The following is a 15520-nucleotide window of genomic DNA, read 5'->3' on the forward strand; positions in this document are numbered from 1 at the left end:
CCATCCCCGACCTTGCCCCTTACCTTCCTTCCATAGAGACACTGGTAGAATATCACACCCACTGACCAGACATCAACTTTATTTGAGATCTTTGGTGGCTCTTTCCCAACCACAAAACACTCTGGTGGTAAATACCTGGGACAAAAGGAAAATAAAAATTCTTAGAAAAATGACTGTGTAAATCTAGGACATGTACAAAAAGGCAAAGTAGAAGACCTTGTGGGAAATAAAAATACCTGAATTTTTTTTTAAATACCTGAATTTTAACTGAAATTCTGCCAAAAAAGCAACTTGGGCCCAGCTGAGGGAAGTCAGAGAGAAGATACTCTAACTTAAGGAGGCAGTCATGCCCTAAAAGCCTTAAAATACACTTCTCAATTCACTGAGGGGGGCAAATATTCCCTCAGTCCCTGCTTCGCCTACCCCAGCATCCGTTCCCAGGCTTGTGCCTAATATAAGTGTCATTCAACAAGTTCTGAAAGGGAGGGACAACACAAAAGAAGTGCATTCTCTTTTATGAGAGCTGCAGCAACAAACGTCAAAAAATATAACTCTAAGCGGTATGGGTTTGCTTTCATGTTGATGGAGAAAGATGATGGTCTCTAAAATAACTCTTCTAAAATTCCAAATGAATTCAGGATCCACTATAAATCCAAGGGGACCAGCTGTCTGCTTTTTTTAAAGTAACCTCTTTGCAAAATCTGGACTGTGAATAACTACAACATATGAGAAATGGTGATATTACAGCCCAAATTATCAAAGGTATTTTACATTTTCCATTCGAAGGGTGGTCAGGGGCTTACTGGAAGTCTAACAAGTAGGGGAGAAAAAGCCAAACAAACTAGTAGTTAGCACAACTCAAACCTCATCTGAATCCCTTCCCTCCCCACCAACTCCTGGCCTCTGAAACAGATGAGATGGGCAGCTAACCACACCAAATTGTATGGTGTGGAAGGTAAGTGCCTCTTGGCATTTAGGAAACCAAACAAATATGCTTCCACTCATTGCTCAGGGTCTCAGCCACGGTGCAGCTGGAAAGCAGCATTCTGAAGATAACAGATCAATTTCTGCAGATTTCATGCTGGCAAAATCAATTCTGTGAAAAATTCTTTATTTTAAACCCTGCTGTGCTACTGGTATAAAAGTCTAAACTTATAATTTGAAGGGGACCACAAGAGTTGAGAGGCAGAAAATATTTGATGAGGGGCTTTTTTCTTTTTTAAAAGTAGTTTATTCTCATGTTTGTGTTTCTTATTTATTACTTTTAATGGATGTTTTGGGATGATTAAGACCACTGACCTACATTATTATTTCACAATGAAAACTATTAGCCAAAACACACACTGAACTCACAAAGAGGGGGGGAAAAAAGCAAAGAAATAAAAATACAGGAAAAAAGACTAAAAAGAACAGCTTTCCCAATTACTAGTAAAGCCTCCCTGAACCCAACTTTTCATGGCTCTTGATTCTTCAATATATATAATTTAAATATGATCTTGGATAAATAAATAGAACCTTGATTCCAAAATGATCATTTTAATGTATTTATAACTCTTTTGTGGAGGTGGTAGGGAAGGACAGAAGTTGTTGAACTTATCCAAATGCTAAGTAATAATTCAGCCAAATATTCAGAGTACAAATGATACTGATTAAAGAAACAAAGACACTGATTGCCACTGGATAGTACAAGTCAGGAAAAATACTAGCTAGGTCTCAGTTACCCCATGTGTAAATGGAGAAATAGGGATCCCTGGGTGGCGCAACGGTTTGGCGCCTGCCTTTGGCCCAGGGCGCGATCCTGGGGACCCGGGATGGAGTCCCACGTCGGGCTCCCGGTGCATGGAGCCTGCTTCTCCCTCTGCCTGTGTCTCTGCCTCTCTGTCTCTCTCTCTGTGACTATCATAAATAAATAAAAATTTTAAAAAAAATGGAGAAATAAACTAGTTCTCCACCCAAATAATACTGAAAATAATAAGCGCTCCAATATCAAGGACTTTAGGAGAGAGAAGACAGTTCTACGACACTGCACTAAACTATGTTTAAAAACCTAGATGCATATTCCATCATGATAAAATCATCATAGAGAAACATGTTTCTCAAGGTCTAGTCAGATCATTTATTTAATAGTATTCAGGGTCCCTGACTGGCTCAGTTGGTGGAGCATAGGACTCTTTTTCTTTCTTTCCTTTTTTTTTTTTTTAATGTAGCCTCCACACTGGGTATAGAGTCCAATGTGGGGTTTGAACTCACAATCCTTCATCAAGACCTAAGCCAAATCAAGAGTCCATGGCTTAACCAACTGAGCCACCCAGGCGTCCCAGAGCATGTGACTCTTGATCTCAGGAGTGTGCCTTTAATCCTCATGTTGGTTGTAGAGATTACTTAAAAATGAAACTGTAAAATAAAAGTAGTATTCAATGCAGAAGAATTCTACCAAATACTGCAACAACCAACATACTGCAAACAGTCCCTAGATTTTTTTTTATGTCTTCCTATCCTGTTTATATCTCTGTGGACATCACAAGTGGATTACATATGAGGAAGTTGGTTATGACAATGCTTCTACCAACATGAAGACTTTGTAAACCTTCAAAGAAACCCACGGAATTAAATTTTCTCAGTAGCCTCCCTCTCTACCTTTTTATTATGAAACCTATATTCAAATATAGTCTGAAGTAGAACAGTAAAATGAACCCCCAAGTAACCATCACCCAGCTTCGATAATTATCAACATGGGGTCCATCTCTGTTCATATAATATCTCTCCCCTCCTCCCAGATTACTTTGAAGTAAATCCCAAACATAATTTTTGTTTAAACTCCAACCACTAAAATTTTAAAACCTTAGCAAATACAGCAATAGGTAGCAATGAGAAAATTAATTTCAATGTTAAAAGGCTTCACTTTTTACAAAGAACAAGCTCCAGACAAAAAAGCTAAAATCTAAGTTCTAGTGAATTTATACAGCAGAGGTATAGACTTGTTTCCAGAATTTCCAACAAGAGATATTTTTGTGTCATTCAGTGACAGGAACACTAACCCACAATAACCACCATAGTAAATAAACACTGTAAATGTAGCTTCTATTTTAAACCTAGAATCTCAAAGTTTTAATTTAGGGACTGATTTTCACTATAGGTACCATCTCCATACAAAATAAGGAGCAATGAAACACAGAAATTTGTGCACATGGTGTTTTTCTCGGGATCTGATAGTTTCTCTAACTTCCATATGATCAGACTGATGAGAATAGAGCTCATCTTGTGGGTGGTGAATGATATTCCCCCTTCTCTGTTTCCAAACAATATCCTCCGAAGCAGTCACTATTCTACAGGAGCCCAGGGCCCTCCAATCTCAAAGAGAAGTGATATGACCAACAGACCCTGGAGTTTAACAGCATGTGTGACCCCTGCTTCCTCCATGTTGGAATCACATGTCCAATAAGTACCTTTGTGTCACCACCTCAGAAGTGAAAAGGAAGCTCTGTTAACATGCCTTTACAATCACAAAGTTAAATGCTTGGGCTGCAGGTATGTTTTATGGTTCTTGCTGTCAAAAGGAATACTAGGCAAAAGTAGGAGAGGTCATAAACAGCTGGGGTAGGGTGGCCACAGGGAGATAAGTCACAACAGATGGAAGATATGTGGCCCAAAACCTTTTAGAGCATGGCTAAGGGGATGGATATATTTCTTAGCAAACTGTGCTTTTTTTCCTGTTTAGATTTCAAGGGATGCTGTGATTACATACTGATCTTCACAACTCCTTTGTCCTTGACAGCCCACCATCCTCAGGCAACTCTAGAGATGAATCCCTCATCCTATTAACGCATAAAAAGAGACCTGCAATGGGGCGCTCGGGTGGCTCAGTCAGTTGAGTGTCTGTCTGACTCTTGATTTTGGCTCAGGTCATGATCTCAGAGTCATGAGACTGAGCCCCACATCAGGCTCACACAGGGTATAAAGTCTGCTAAAGATTCTCTCTCTTGCTCTGTGCCCCGACCCTCCCCCTCTCTCTCCTGGGGAAATAAAAATAAGAGAACTGCATTTATACTGAAAAAAATTTAAGGCCATTCTTTAAATACACATGTGCAATCTCATTCTCTTCCTACTCCATAGGGCGAAACCTAGGACGAAACACATAACTCCAATGCCTGGCCATATATAATCTCTCTCAATGGTTTCCAAAAAAGAAAAGAAAAATTAATTAAACAGAAGGAGTCAGACTGCCAAAAAGACAGTAATATCTGGGGAGGAAAGTCTACTTTGGTTTATAGCATTTTCACCTAAGACAGGATGTAGATATTAATTATTAATTACCAACATTTCAGTAAAGCACAGCCAGCCACCTTGGCAGATCTTCCGGATACCTACCAATAAGTACCAGCACCTTGTGACGTTAGCTCCATGCCATCCACTGAATTGTAGCTATCATCATCCATGATCTTGGAAAGACCAAAATCTGTGATTTTTATCTCTCCACATGCTGTACCATTTACTAAAAGAATATTACCTAAAAAGATGAAAACCTTCATGAATAAAAAGAGACTTACTAATTAAAAGTTCAAGGTAATAACAGACAAGAAGGGGACAACTGAACTCAAATTCTTGCACATAATAGCAAACATCTAAATTCCTGGAATAAAATGATCTGGACTCTGGATGCTGGAGGAGAGTCCTCAGTGTCTGGCTGCAAATCTCCATTTTCCAAGAACCACCTGCTAGAGGTGCCAAAACCACCACGATGAGCAGTGGGGAAAAAATAGTAACTCGCCAAAGTAAAATATCACTTGGACAGTTGGTCAAAAATGGTGAGAAAGTTTCATCTAAACTTTCAATAAGGATCTCTAAACCACTCTGTTTAGAACAGTCGTTTCAGGACAGATGCGCGCGCGCGCGCACACACACACACACACCTAACAAGGACACCAAAGCTAGCAGCACAGTGCCACCTACAGCTCCTATGCTGGGAAATGTACCGGATTCAGCGATGGGAAACCCAATCACACAATGGCCATCGTTTTAAAAATCTCTTCGTTGTAATGAGTTTTTTAGTCATTTCAACTGTATTAGAACATTAAAGAATAATAAATTGTGTGATTTAATATGTAGCTCCCAGGAGAGGAAAGCAGAATTAGCAACCAACACCCAAGCCAAGCTGGTTCCAGCTGTCTCCAGAAAACATACAGACTTCTGAAAACAGCCAACAATGACAACAACAAAAAACATAGGTAAGAAGTCTAACTGCCCTCTACTGTTTGCTGAGGTCTACTGAAGTTACACAGTAACCATACAGAAAAAAGAAAAACTGCTGGAATTTAATGAAACAGGAGGCATATTTGCAAAATACATTGTTACTTTGGGGCACTTACCAAAGACACTTGGGAGTAGAGGAAAGTGCTATGTACTATGAGTGATTGGCCGGCGGGGGGGTGGGGACTGAGCTTGCCAGAGCAGTTCTTTCTAAATTGGGCTGACATCATGAACCGCCCTGGCTCTAAAGACAAGGGCATTGTTTCTCCAGAGCATTTAATCCAACTCACCCTTTCAAACCCAGACTGTGGGGCCAGGACTCTTATTCCCACACCTACCCAGGCAAAAGCCAGACATTATTAGGCCTTCCAGGCTCCCGCCACATTCTCTAACTTCAGAAGTCACTTCTAAGACAAGAGAAAAGCCATCAATACTGTCACCTAAAAGTTAGACATACCTGGTTTGAGGTCATAGTGTATGATGGGAGGTTTGATTTCATTTAAGTACTTTAAAGCATTCACAATCTGCATGATAATGGATCGGGCCTCTTTCTCCGACATTAATTTGTGCTGTTTCAGGTAGAAGTCCAGATCATTTCCCTCACAGTATTCTAATACTGTACAAAACCTAAAGACAAATAAACCAACATTTATTTGACTGTGGGAAAGAACAAGGAGATTAAGGCTTCCTAGACTAGCTGCACTGAAAACTTTGGGTAATTAGTTTCTTGCTCCATTCTTCTTTCTTCCTTAAAGTACTCTTCTATTCTTTATTCAGTATCAGCTACCTGAGTGGTTGACAGGAAGGAACCTGGATTCTCTCCTGGGGAAGAGTCTTCCTACCCTCCACACTGGAATCTATCTGCTGGGCTTACAGCTCACCCATGACATATCTCCTCTTAAATCCAGACTATAAGAATACTACCATGAACTATAATGTACATAAGCTAGGTGTCTTTTAGAAAAGTCTCCTACATGTATCCCTACCGTGCTCCAGGTCTAAACAAGCATATTGTGGTCAAGTACACAATTCTCAGTGTAACATGTCTATAATCCCGAGGGCTGACAGAAAGAATCTAGGGTTTGCCCAGGTCTCAAGAACTGGTTTCATGTCCTGTCTCATGGCAGTCTGGCACAATACTGTACTATAATTAATCTCTCCTTGTGAAACACAAGGTGTAAAAGTACAGTATCTGTGGTTCTAACAAATGTGTTATTACACAGTATGAGCTTTTTCCTTCATTTGTATCAATACATCATATTAGACTCCAATTTAAAACTCTATAACATTTGTAGCATTAAAGGGCATGTGCCTATCTTCCAAGGCAGTTATAAACCAAAGTGAGGCTTCCTGAATTATTGGAGTATTCCTGAGAGATGAAGGCCTTTAAGCTATCCGAAGCTGTGACAATGTGGGTGCATCACTCAGGGTCTAGTCAGGAAATAAAAACCACCTGAGTATTTAAAACAGAGAGGTGTTAATTCAGGGCACTGATCACATGGATGATGGAAGAGCTGAGAGGGTAAACTGGCCAGTGAGGCACCTCAGAGATCATCTAGACAGGAAGCCATTAGCACCCTAAGGCCAGAGGGCAGAGATGGTGCAACTAGAACCAAGGGTCCCCAAGAGAAACTGGAATCACAGTGGGGGCAGGGGTGCATGTATGTTTCTACCCACCACCATCTGCTTCTCTAGTAGCTGAATCCAGCTGAACAACAACTGACACAGAAGCCTGGTAAAAACAGCCTACAAGGGTCAACTCACCTAGGATGCAGAACAGGGGAAGGGTGAAGAGCAGACCTGAGAGCAAACAGGCTCAGGACTAGCCAGCACTACGGCCTCTGGGCAATTCGAGGCCTTCACAAAGTACCGTAATGAAAGGTGGACATACACAGTCCTGTGGGACCCCTGAACTGAACAGCTTATGTTTCTTATGGAACAAACTAGGGTATGCTAGCACCTTATTTAAAGATAAATAGCAAAAATTTATAGATTGTCTAAGACATGGATTCTTGTGCTTAGTGGATGTATTCTTTGACCCAAGTGCAAGCTTAAAATAAAAACCTCACTCAAACAACTCTCAGAAGATTTACTAAAATGATGGTGAAAATTCACCATACACACAACTGGAGGTACAAAATAAACTCAAGAATAGCACACAACCAAGGAAATTCCTCAGATTAGTTAAAAGTGTATATATAATTAAAAACCACAGATAATCCAAGTCATTATTTTTGAGACTTTTATGTACTTATATTTTGAGGGGTGGTGGTCTACTTAGTATTCAAGGCATTTATTCAAAGCAAAAAAGGTAAGACCACCATGCAGGTACCTGTTCTCTACCTAGATATTTATCTGAACCTCATCCATGCTAACTACACTGACTATGCCTGGTTCAAGGGCCATACTTCTGGAAAGGATACTTCCCTGAGCAGGTGGAAGAAGGGATACTTCACATTTCCAAAGAGAATTAAGGTCTCCCCCTTTGGGAAGCATTTGTAAATGTGGGACAGTTCTCAGCATAGCAATCTCTGAGACAGCTGCTGTCTGGGATAGGCCAAAACATCCAGAATCACCTTGCAAGGCTAAGGAAGAGTATCTGTTGGTCAGATTCTACGGTGTGTTCTCCTGACTCAGTTTAGACTCTTACAGAGAAAATGTTTTCAAATGCTGAAATTATTTCTAAGTTCCTGGTTAAACACAGAAGTGACAGAGCTTACCTATACCAGGTAATGAAATACAACAATGCCTAAGAGAACTAAAGATCTCAGGCAAGTCATTTAACTTCTATGGAGCTCAAATTTCCATCTATACAATGAGAAGGCTGAACTGAGATCCTTTTCAACTCTAACATCCTACATGCCTGTGAGGCTATATTTTCACATGCAGCATTGGGTTATCCCCTCATTTGTGCCACAATTATTCCCGTTCTATGATAAAATCACATTGCTGGTCCTTCCTTAAAAGGCCCATTACTGTTTATCAGATTCTGCAGCTGGGCAGAGACTCTTGTAGAGTCCACACTCACTGGTGCATATCAGAGGTAGATGGCACCAACTTGTGACAGTTATCAAGAGCTGATAATTAAATTTTCAGGAATTTTATGAGCTGGTTATTACACCACTGGTAGGATGAGTGGACAAACAAAAGGTGGTATATTCACACAATGGAATATATTTGGTCATAAAAAGGAATGAAGTACTGATACATGCTACAGAATGGATGAACCTTGAAAACACATCATATGAAATGAAAGAAGCCAGTCATAAAAGTCCATATACTATATGAGTCATTCATATGAAAGGCCAGAATAGGAAATCTATAGAGACAAAAAAAAAGATTAGTGGCTGCTTAGGGCTGGCGATGCGGGGAAGAATAAGAGGTGCTAGCAAAAGGTACAGGGTTTCTTTATGAGGTAGTGAAATGTTCTAAAAAATGACTATGGCAATGAGTGCACATATCTGTAAATATACTACAACAAGCCTTAAATCGTACACATTAAATGGGTGAACTATATGGTATTTAAATTTCATCTCAATAAAGCTGGATGTTTTTTAAGTTAGTAGTGTGAAATTAGACATGTTGAGAAATTTATTATCACAGATATTGTCAGATACTAGGAATTAGCCCTCCCCACTGAGCTGGTTGTTAAACATTTACCAGCACACAACTAAACACATTCTGTGGCTAAGAGATGTACTGCTGGCCCAAATGTGAACTGATATAGGATCATCTGCCTAGAAGTGCACTTGGTTCCCTCAGAGGGTATTTCCTCAATCCAGACTGAAACTCTATTCCATGAATAATCAACACACTGCAAGAAACCAGTATCAACTGCTAGGCTAAAATGGCACAGCACTTACGAGTCAGTGTCCAGTGAAAAGTAATCATACAGCTTAACTATCCTGGGATGATCCAGTTCTTTGTGAATCCGGTATTCCCTACATGCATGCCTGTAAATAAAGTGGAAAATTAACATTTTGTATTTTGGACTGTCTTTCCGACCTCTTCAAGAATACTCCTATACATTCTCTCACTGCTCTTTGCTTCTCTGCCTATGTGCATTCCATTCAGGTCTGGCTGGCCCCCCCGTATCTTCCCTCGTCCTATTTTCACTACTAGTGTCTACCAAGCTGTTGAGAAAATAGCAGGTGTTCAGATATTTGTTCAGATATTTGTGCCAACCTTTTACCAATCTCTTATCCCTTTCAAGTTTATTCTATCACAATCTCACCTGTTTGATATTAGTATCCAAATATCAAAGCTTTAAAAATTATAAAGATATCTTATTTTTCTCTTTCCTCAAAAGCTGATACTTCATATCTATAAATGTTTATATCCTGGGGCTACATGAAGGAGATCAATTTTGGCATGTAAACTCCTTGGTTAAAGGATTACAGATTATAAAAGCAATTAGCAGTGCTTTGTATTTGTTTTTAAATTCTCTTTACGAAAAGAATTTAAAAGGGTACCAGCATTACTTTCTTCTAAGAAAATGTGTAATTGATGAAAATTATGGAACCGGAGGTGCCTGGGTGGCTCAGTCCGTTAAGCATCTGACTCTTGATTTCGGCTGAGGTCATGATCTCAGGGTCCTGGGATCAAGCCCCTGCATTGGGCTCTGCACACAGTGGGGAGTTGGCTTGGTATTCTCTCCCTCTGCCCCTCCCCCTCAGTGCATGGGTACAAGCGTGCAGACAGTTGCTCTCTCAAATAAACAAATCTTAAAAAGAAAAATATTATTGAATCCTAGTTTTCTTAGAATCAGAATTTACATATACTTAATATCCATTTTTTTAGTGCTTTTCCAATTTAAAACCATTTAAATTAGATTAGGAACAAAAACAAACTAATCTTAGGTATTCACTGAATTTTAAAAGCATTATCAAACAAGTTTATTCAACATAATTATCAATCATTTTAAAAGTATTTAGTTCTTATTTACAAGAAGAGCAACAGAAAATTTTTATCTTTTAAGTAAGCTAGTACCATTTAGTTTGGGGCATTTTCTTATAAGCCAACAGTAAGAAAAGAGAAACTTTCTAGAGTATGGTAAAGTAAAACTTAAGGTGATGTTTTCTGAAATTGGTGTATTCCAGTATGTCAAAAATACATAGGAAATACTCAACTAAAGAAAAGCTAAGGAAACAATCAGGGCAAGGAGGAGCGAGGAACAGGAATCTAAAAGTAATTAAACATGTTTTTCCCGAAAGGAAACTGGGTTTGACTAAGCTGATTTTTCAAGCTGCCACTTTTAGCAGTTTTTGCTTCTTCTGATATTTCATTTCATCATCTTTATCTCTTTCTCAAAAGACAAGACTTGCCAGCACTTAGGCAGAGCAGTGTCAAGACACTCACTACACTGGGGACCTGGAAACCTGGCCCTGAGTCCCCAGCTCTGTGCTGCCGCTTCTCTGGGCTTTCCAACTGCTGCCCAGGCCTGGAGGTTTCAAAGGACCCTTCTTGGAGACCCAGGCCTCTGGAGCCCTGTGTGGATGCTGAGCAAATGTAGCTGTGGCCCAATCCCTCACTCTACCTAAGCAGCATCATAGCTTTTCATGTATCAAGATTCCATGTAATACTTCATTCAGTATAATTAAGGTGATGCTGTTAACAATAAACAAGTTTAGAAAGCTAAGGACTAACTAGATAATCATTGAAATAATTTCTTATGCTAGCACACTAAAACTGTATAGTTCTCTGCCATTCTGTTTAAATTTTTTGATTTTGTCATACACTTCAGAGGAGACAATTTCTCTGTCAAGGTACAAAAAATAGAGGAAATTAAAGGAAGGGAAAAATTAAGAACCAAAGGAAGGATCATTCAAAGTCCTCATCAGCTAAGGGCATTTGCTGTGGTCACTGAAAGCGTTTCCTCAACATTATGTCAGGCTCTATGCCTGCTTCTCGTACTTCATTAAGCAAGCCAGTGGTTCTGCAACATCCCTCATGCGTTCAACTTTTAATTTCTCATCTAAGGGATTAATGCGCTACAAATAAATAAAACTTAATTAGAAACTGGAAGAAAGCTATCCACTAAAATGTCAGTCTTTTACTCTTTTGTAAGTGTATATATTTAGACTTCCAAAACGACTGTAACCTAAAAAATTAGGGGAGTATCACACATAAGAGTACACTAGTTACTAATTTGGATACAATTATTTCTGTGAACAGCTTCACATGAAATATTTCGTACTGTGGAGTTTTTAGTATGTTATTTGGGATAACAAAGAAAAGAAAAACTTTCCAGAGTATGGTAAAGTTTGGAAGAGTTAAAGAAATCTTGTAATACCTACTAATGCTTTAATAATGCAAAAATAAAACAATCAATTTGCTTTTTGTTTGTTTGTGGGAGAAGGACAGGGAAGGAGGTACAGAAGAGAACTCAAAATTAAACAACCTTTTGAGTTCTTCCTTCTTTTTTACCTAAATAAATGTCTTGATCCCAGATGGGATTGGGAAGTCACTCCCACGATAGGAAAAGCAATCAAAGCCTACTATGCAGAAGAATAGGAACATTTTACATTTTATAATGTTACCATAACACTAAAGTGTACCACTTTTTATTTAATACTGAATTTTTAAAGCGCTCTGTAAAATCTGTTATGTGTTTGATATAAACCTTCTTTTAGTTCAAAGGAGTTGATGACATTTGGCTAATTCATTATCTACATAGCCTGTATTAATCAGTATGATTTCATACCAAGCAGTATCTTTCAAACAAGGTGGAAGTGCTAAAGAATTTCCCCTGGGCGTGAATGGAAGTCACAAGAACTCTACACACCCCTTCCTCCATGTGTTTGTCAGCTAGGAAATGGGCCCTGTTGAGATGGCTCCACAGAAGGTACTTGGGTGTCATGGTTCCCACCTCTGGTGAGGAAACAAAGGGGTGGGAAGGCACCCCTGCGAGCCTGGAGCTGGACCAGCAAAGAGCTCAGATATATGAGACAACCTCCTCCACTTACTTTACGACCCTGCCTGGTAGAGGAACATGAGATAATACTCAATCTCTACCCACTAGCATTTGAAACAGCCTGCCAAATGTGTCACAGAGGCACATAGTCCTGGTTTCAATCCCTTACTGTTGCAGAAAGCTAAGGCAAGTAGCACCCCACCTACAGATACCACAGTGTTCCTTACCAGTGTTCTCTTTAGGGCCAGCCTAAAAGCTGCACACTGAGACCAGGCAATGTATGTGTGTAAATCCCAGCAAAGGGAACCATTTTCTCAAGGTTGACCAAGGCTGGTACCTCATGAAGTCAAGTGGTTCAGAGTGGTCAATGCACACTAAGATACAGAACAGGCTCCAAGGACAGGTGAAGATCATTTTTAAAGAGAAGCATATACAGTTCCAACCCTCTTATGCACTCTGAGATATATATCAGGGACATTTCTCATTTATAACTGGTCAGAACAACATGTGGTTTCCTTCTCTGAAGCGCTCCTGGCATTCACTATGGCATGTCATTCGTCCCTGCACGCCAAGTGACTGGAATGTACTTATAATAATGGAACTGCTCCTCAGAAGCATCTGGACTGCAGCTGCCTGTCACGTAAGAGACACATGCAGGGTGCCATGCATAATGCACACATCATCCCTCTTTCTACCTCTGCTCAGTCCTATTCTCTTAATGCCCCCAGGAACCCTCACTTTTTCAGTGCTGAGTGCTACTGCCAATCTACATGGAATAAGAAGCGTTCCTGGACCTCTGAGAACTAACATCTATACAGTAAGAGCTGCCTTGGTCCCTGCCCCAAGAACCAGTCAGTGATGTAGAAATGAGATTTAGCAGCCAATTAAAAGGCTACTTCAAAGTCCACTGCTTTTTCCCTCCTCCAAAGGACTATTTGTAAGGAAAGAAAAAAAAAAACAAACAACTGCTTTAATAGAAAGGGGCTGTCTTCTCCTTTCAGAGTTAGGGCAAGGCTAACTCAGTGCTTGTGCCTACAACAAGGAAACAAAACTAAGCCCAGGGTGGCAGGGGGAGAGGTCCCCTAAAAGCAAATTAATTATGCATGGCCTCCAAACCAAATGAGCCGTGAATTCCAATGTTCTGAAGCTTGGGGTGGAGTAAGGGAAATAAGCAAAACCTGACATTAGTGGATCAGAGAAATTCACACCTGTAGTACATGTAATAATCATTCATTCTAAAGAAGATGCCCCCCCACCCCCACCCCATGCGGAGGAGGACTGCCAGCAGCAGCCTTGAGAAGACAGGCAAGCACGGTAAGCAGGACACTGAACATGGAGAATTCTGAGAAGGGAAACTATGAGGGGGAGATGAGCCCAGCACTGAGGAGCTGAATGAGTCAAGTAAACACCATTGAGGCACCTCTAGTGACCCCCACTGTATCCTCCATGATGAAATGACTGAGATAGCAGAAGCCTCACCCAAAGCTCCCCAGGAGCCCCAGGGCACTACCATCTGCTTTCTACAGACAAGCAAGATGGTTTCTGAGGCTTTACTTGTTTATTGTAGCTAAGGTTAGATACATAATGGAAAGGGAGGTTAAAGAGTATGGGTTTTGGATTGAAGGAAGTCTAGGTTTAAATACTAGCTCAGCCATTTCTGAACTATTACTCAAATTCTGGAAGTTTCAGTTTGTTCATTGGTAAGATGGAACACTTACTCTCCTAGAATAGTTAGAGGAGTATGTGACACCACAACAGCAGTGCACATACCATGTTAACCTGGGGTTCACACCACAGCCACTACTCCTGAACTCTGACAAATCAGACATTCTGGCATCACTTACTTGTGGTAATTCTCCTTTTTCTCATCTCTCCAGTTTTTGTTTAACTGGTGAATTTTCACAGCTACGTATCTTTGTTCTGTTAGATCAAATGCCTACAAAGAAAAGAAATAAGTTATATTCTGGGTAAAAGCTAACAAGAATTACAGGCAAGTAATGCATTTGAAGCTTCTATTTAACACATGGATATACTCAAAACCTAAAATGCATTATTAAATACAAGCAGCCATGGATGACAACACATAACGTACTTGTTTCAGAGTTACAACCATCTTCTTAAAACTTGTGATCAGATCATTTAGAGTCTCCAGACGCACTGGCACCAAAGGGCTTAGGAAACAACCAGGCACACACCACAAACAGCAGGCCGGCCCGCGCCTCACCAGTCACTCCCAGACAGTTCTCTCTGTGGACACTGTCCGCCCTCTCTTTGACCCTGCTCCCCTGGGCTGTGTCTTACCCCTCTGCTGACATTGGGACTTGACAGGCTTCACTGGGGTGTCCTGCCACTTCTGAAATGCTGGGGACACAGACTACCTCCTCCTTGAGAAATAACCCTTCCAGATACATGTTTGTTGAGAAAATAACCTCGTAATTTGTTATATTGTGTTTATTAAAATACAAACAGAAACAGAGACAAAAACCAGTCCCACCCATATACATAAGATGGGTAAAATGAATAGCACTTTCTGATGCCAACAATGTCTGAAGTTGGTCACACCAGGTCACTTCTCTAGTACTGTCCAAAGAAAGGGATAGACTTTCTCCAAAGACCATCACAGCTGGAAAGTCCTCCATCAGCTAAGTAGTACTATACAGTGAAGGGAAGAAGGCAAACAGGTGGGTTTGTGAGGATGCTGGGTATAAATCACAATTTGGTAAAGTGAGGAGCATTTTAATATAATAGGAAATGTCTCTTATATAAAATAATTCATGGAGGAATTCCTTTGGAATGAATAGTTTTTCTTAGCTTTTAAAGTTCAGATGAGAAACTTAATACTAGAGTTCCAACATTATTACCACCCATCTGCCAGTTTCCACAAATGTATGAACAGATGAAGGTAACAGGCACAGGAAAAGTCCATGAATAGTGATGATTACTGTTCTATGGATCTTTTAAAATAAAAACTACCTCTAGGAGAACACTAAATGCAAGAGAGGGCTGCTTATAAAAGAAACTCCCAATTTATACTAAAATTAAACCAGTAGTTTTAAAAATACAAAACCACACAATTCAAACAGAATATCTTATTTCACAGAAATGGAAATTTCTGAACTCTATTTTCAGAGTGGACTCTGAAGTCCACCTGCAAACTTGTATAACATCATGGCTTTACAGCAAAGAACAATTTCAAGCCATTAAAAGCCAGATCAAATACCACCTGATTTATAAGAGCATAAGAACATTAATGACACTACAAGTGTCTTTTTTTCCACCCACCACACCATATTTCTGAATCCAAGACACTGGGATCCACCACTGATTAAAAGAAAGGCTTCTGGAGAGTGGAGAAGAGCA

General features: G+C 40.0%; 1 protein-coding gene across 4 annotated transcripts in view; it reads right to left on the reverse strand.

The window, feature by feature from the left end:
* TLK2 (tousled like kinase 2) overlaps positions 1–15520 on the reverse strand; it is a 122792-nt gene that overhangs the window by 5064 nt on the left and 102208 nt on the right. For all 4 annotated transcript variants that reach the window (XM_072781256.1, XM_072781257.1, XM_072781255.1 and 1 more), the window contains 5 exons: positions 14005–14096; positions 9111–9200; positions 5705–5874; positions 4369–4507; positions 24–135 (listed from right to left, as the gene is read on the reverse strand). In XM_072781256.1, the coding sequence (XP_072637357.1) occupies positions 24–135; positions 4369–4507; positions 5705–5874; positions 9111–9200; positions 14005–14096 (603 nt within the window). The remainder of the gene's footprint in view (positions 1–23; positions 136–4368; positions 4508–5704; positions 5875–9110; positions 9201–14004; positions 14097–15520) is intronic.

This window comes from Canis lupus, chromosome 16, assembly GCF_048164855.1.
Source record: "Canis lupus baileyi chromosome 16, mCanLup2.hap1, whole genome shotgun sequence".
Classification (NCBI taxonomy): Eukaryota; Metazoa; Chordata; class Mammalia; order Carnivora; family Canidae; genus Canis; species Canis lupus.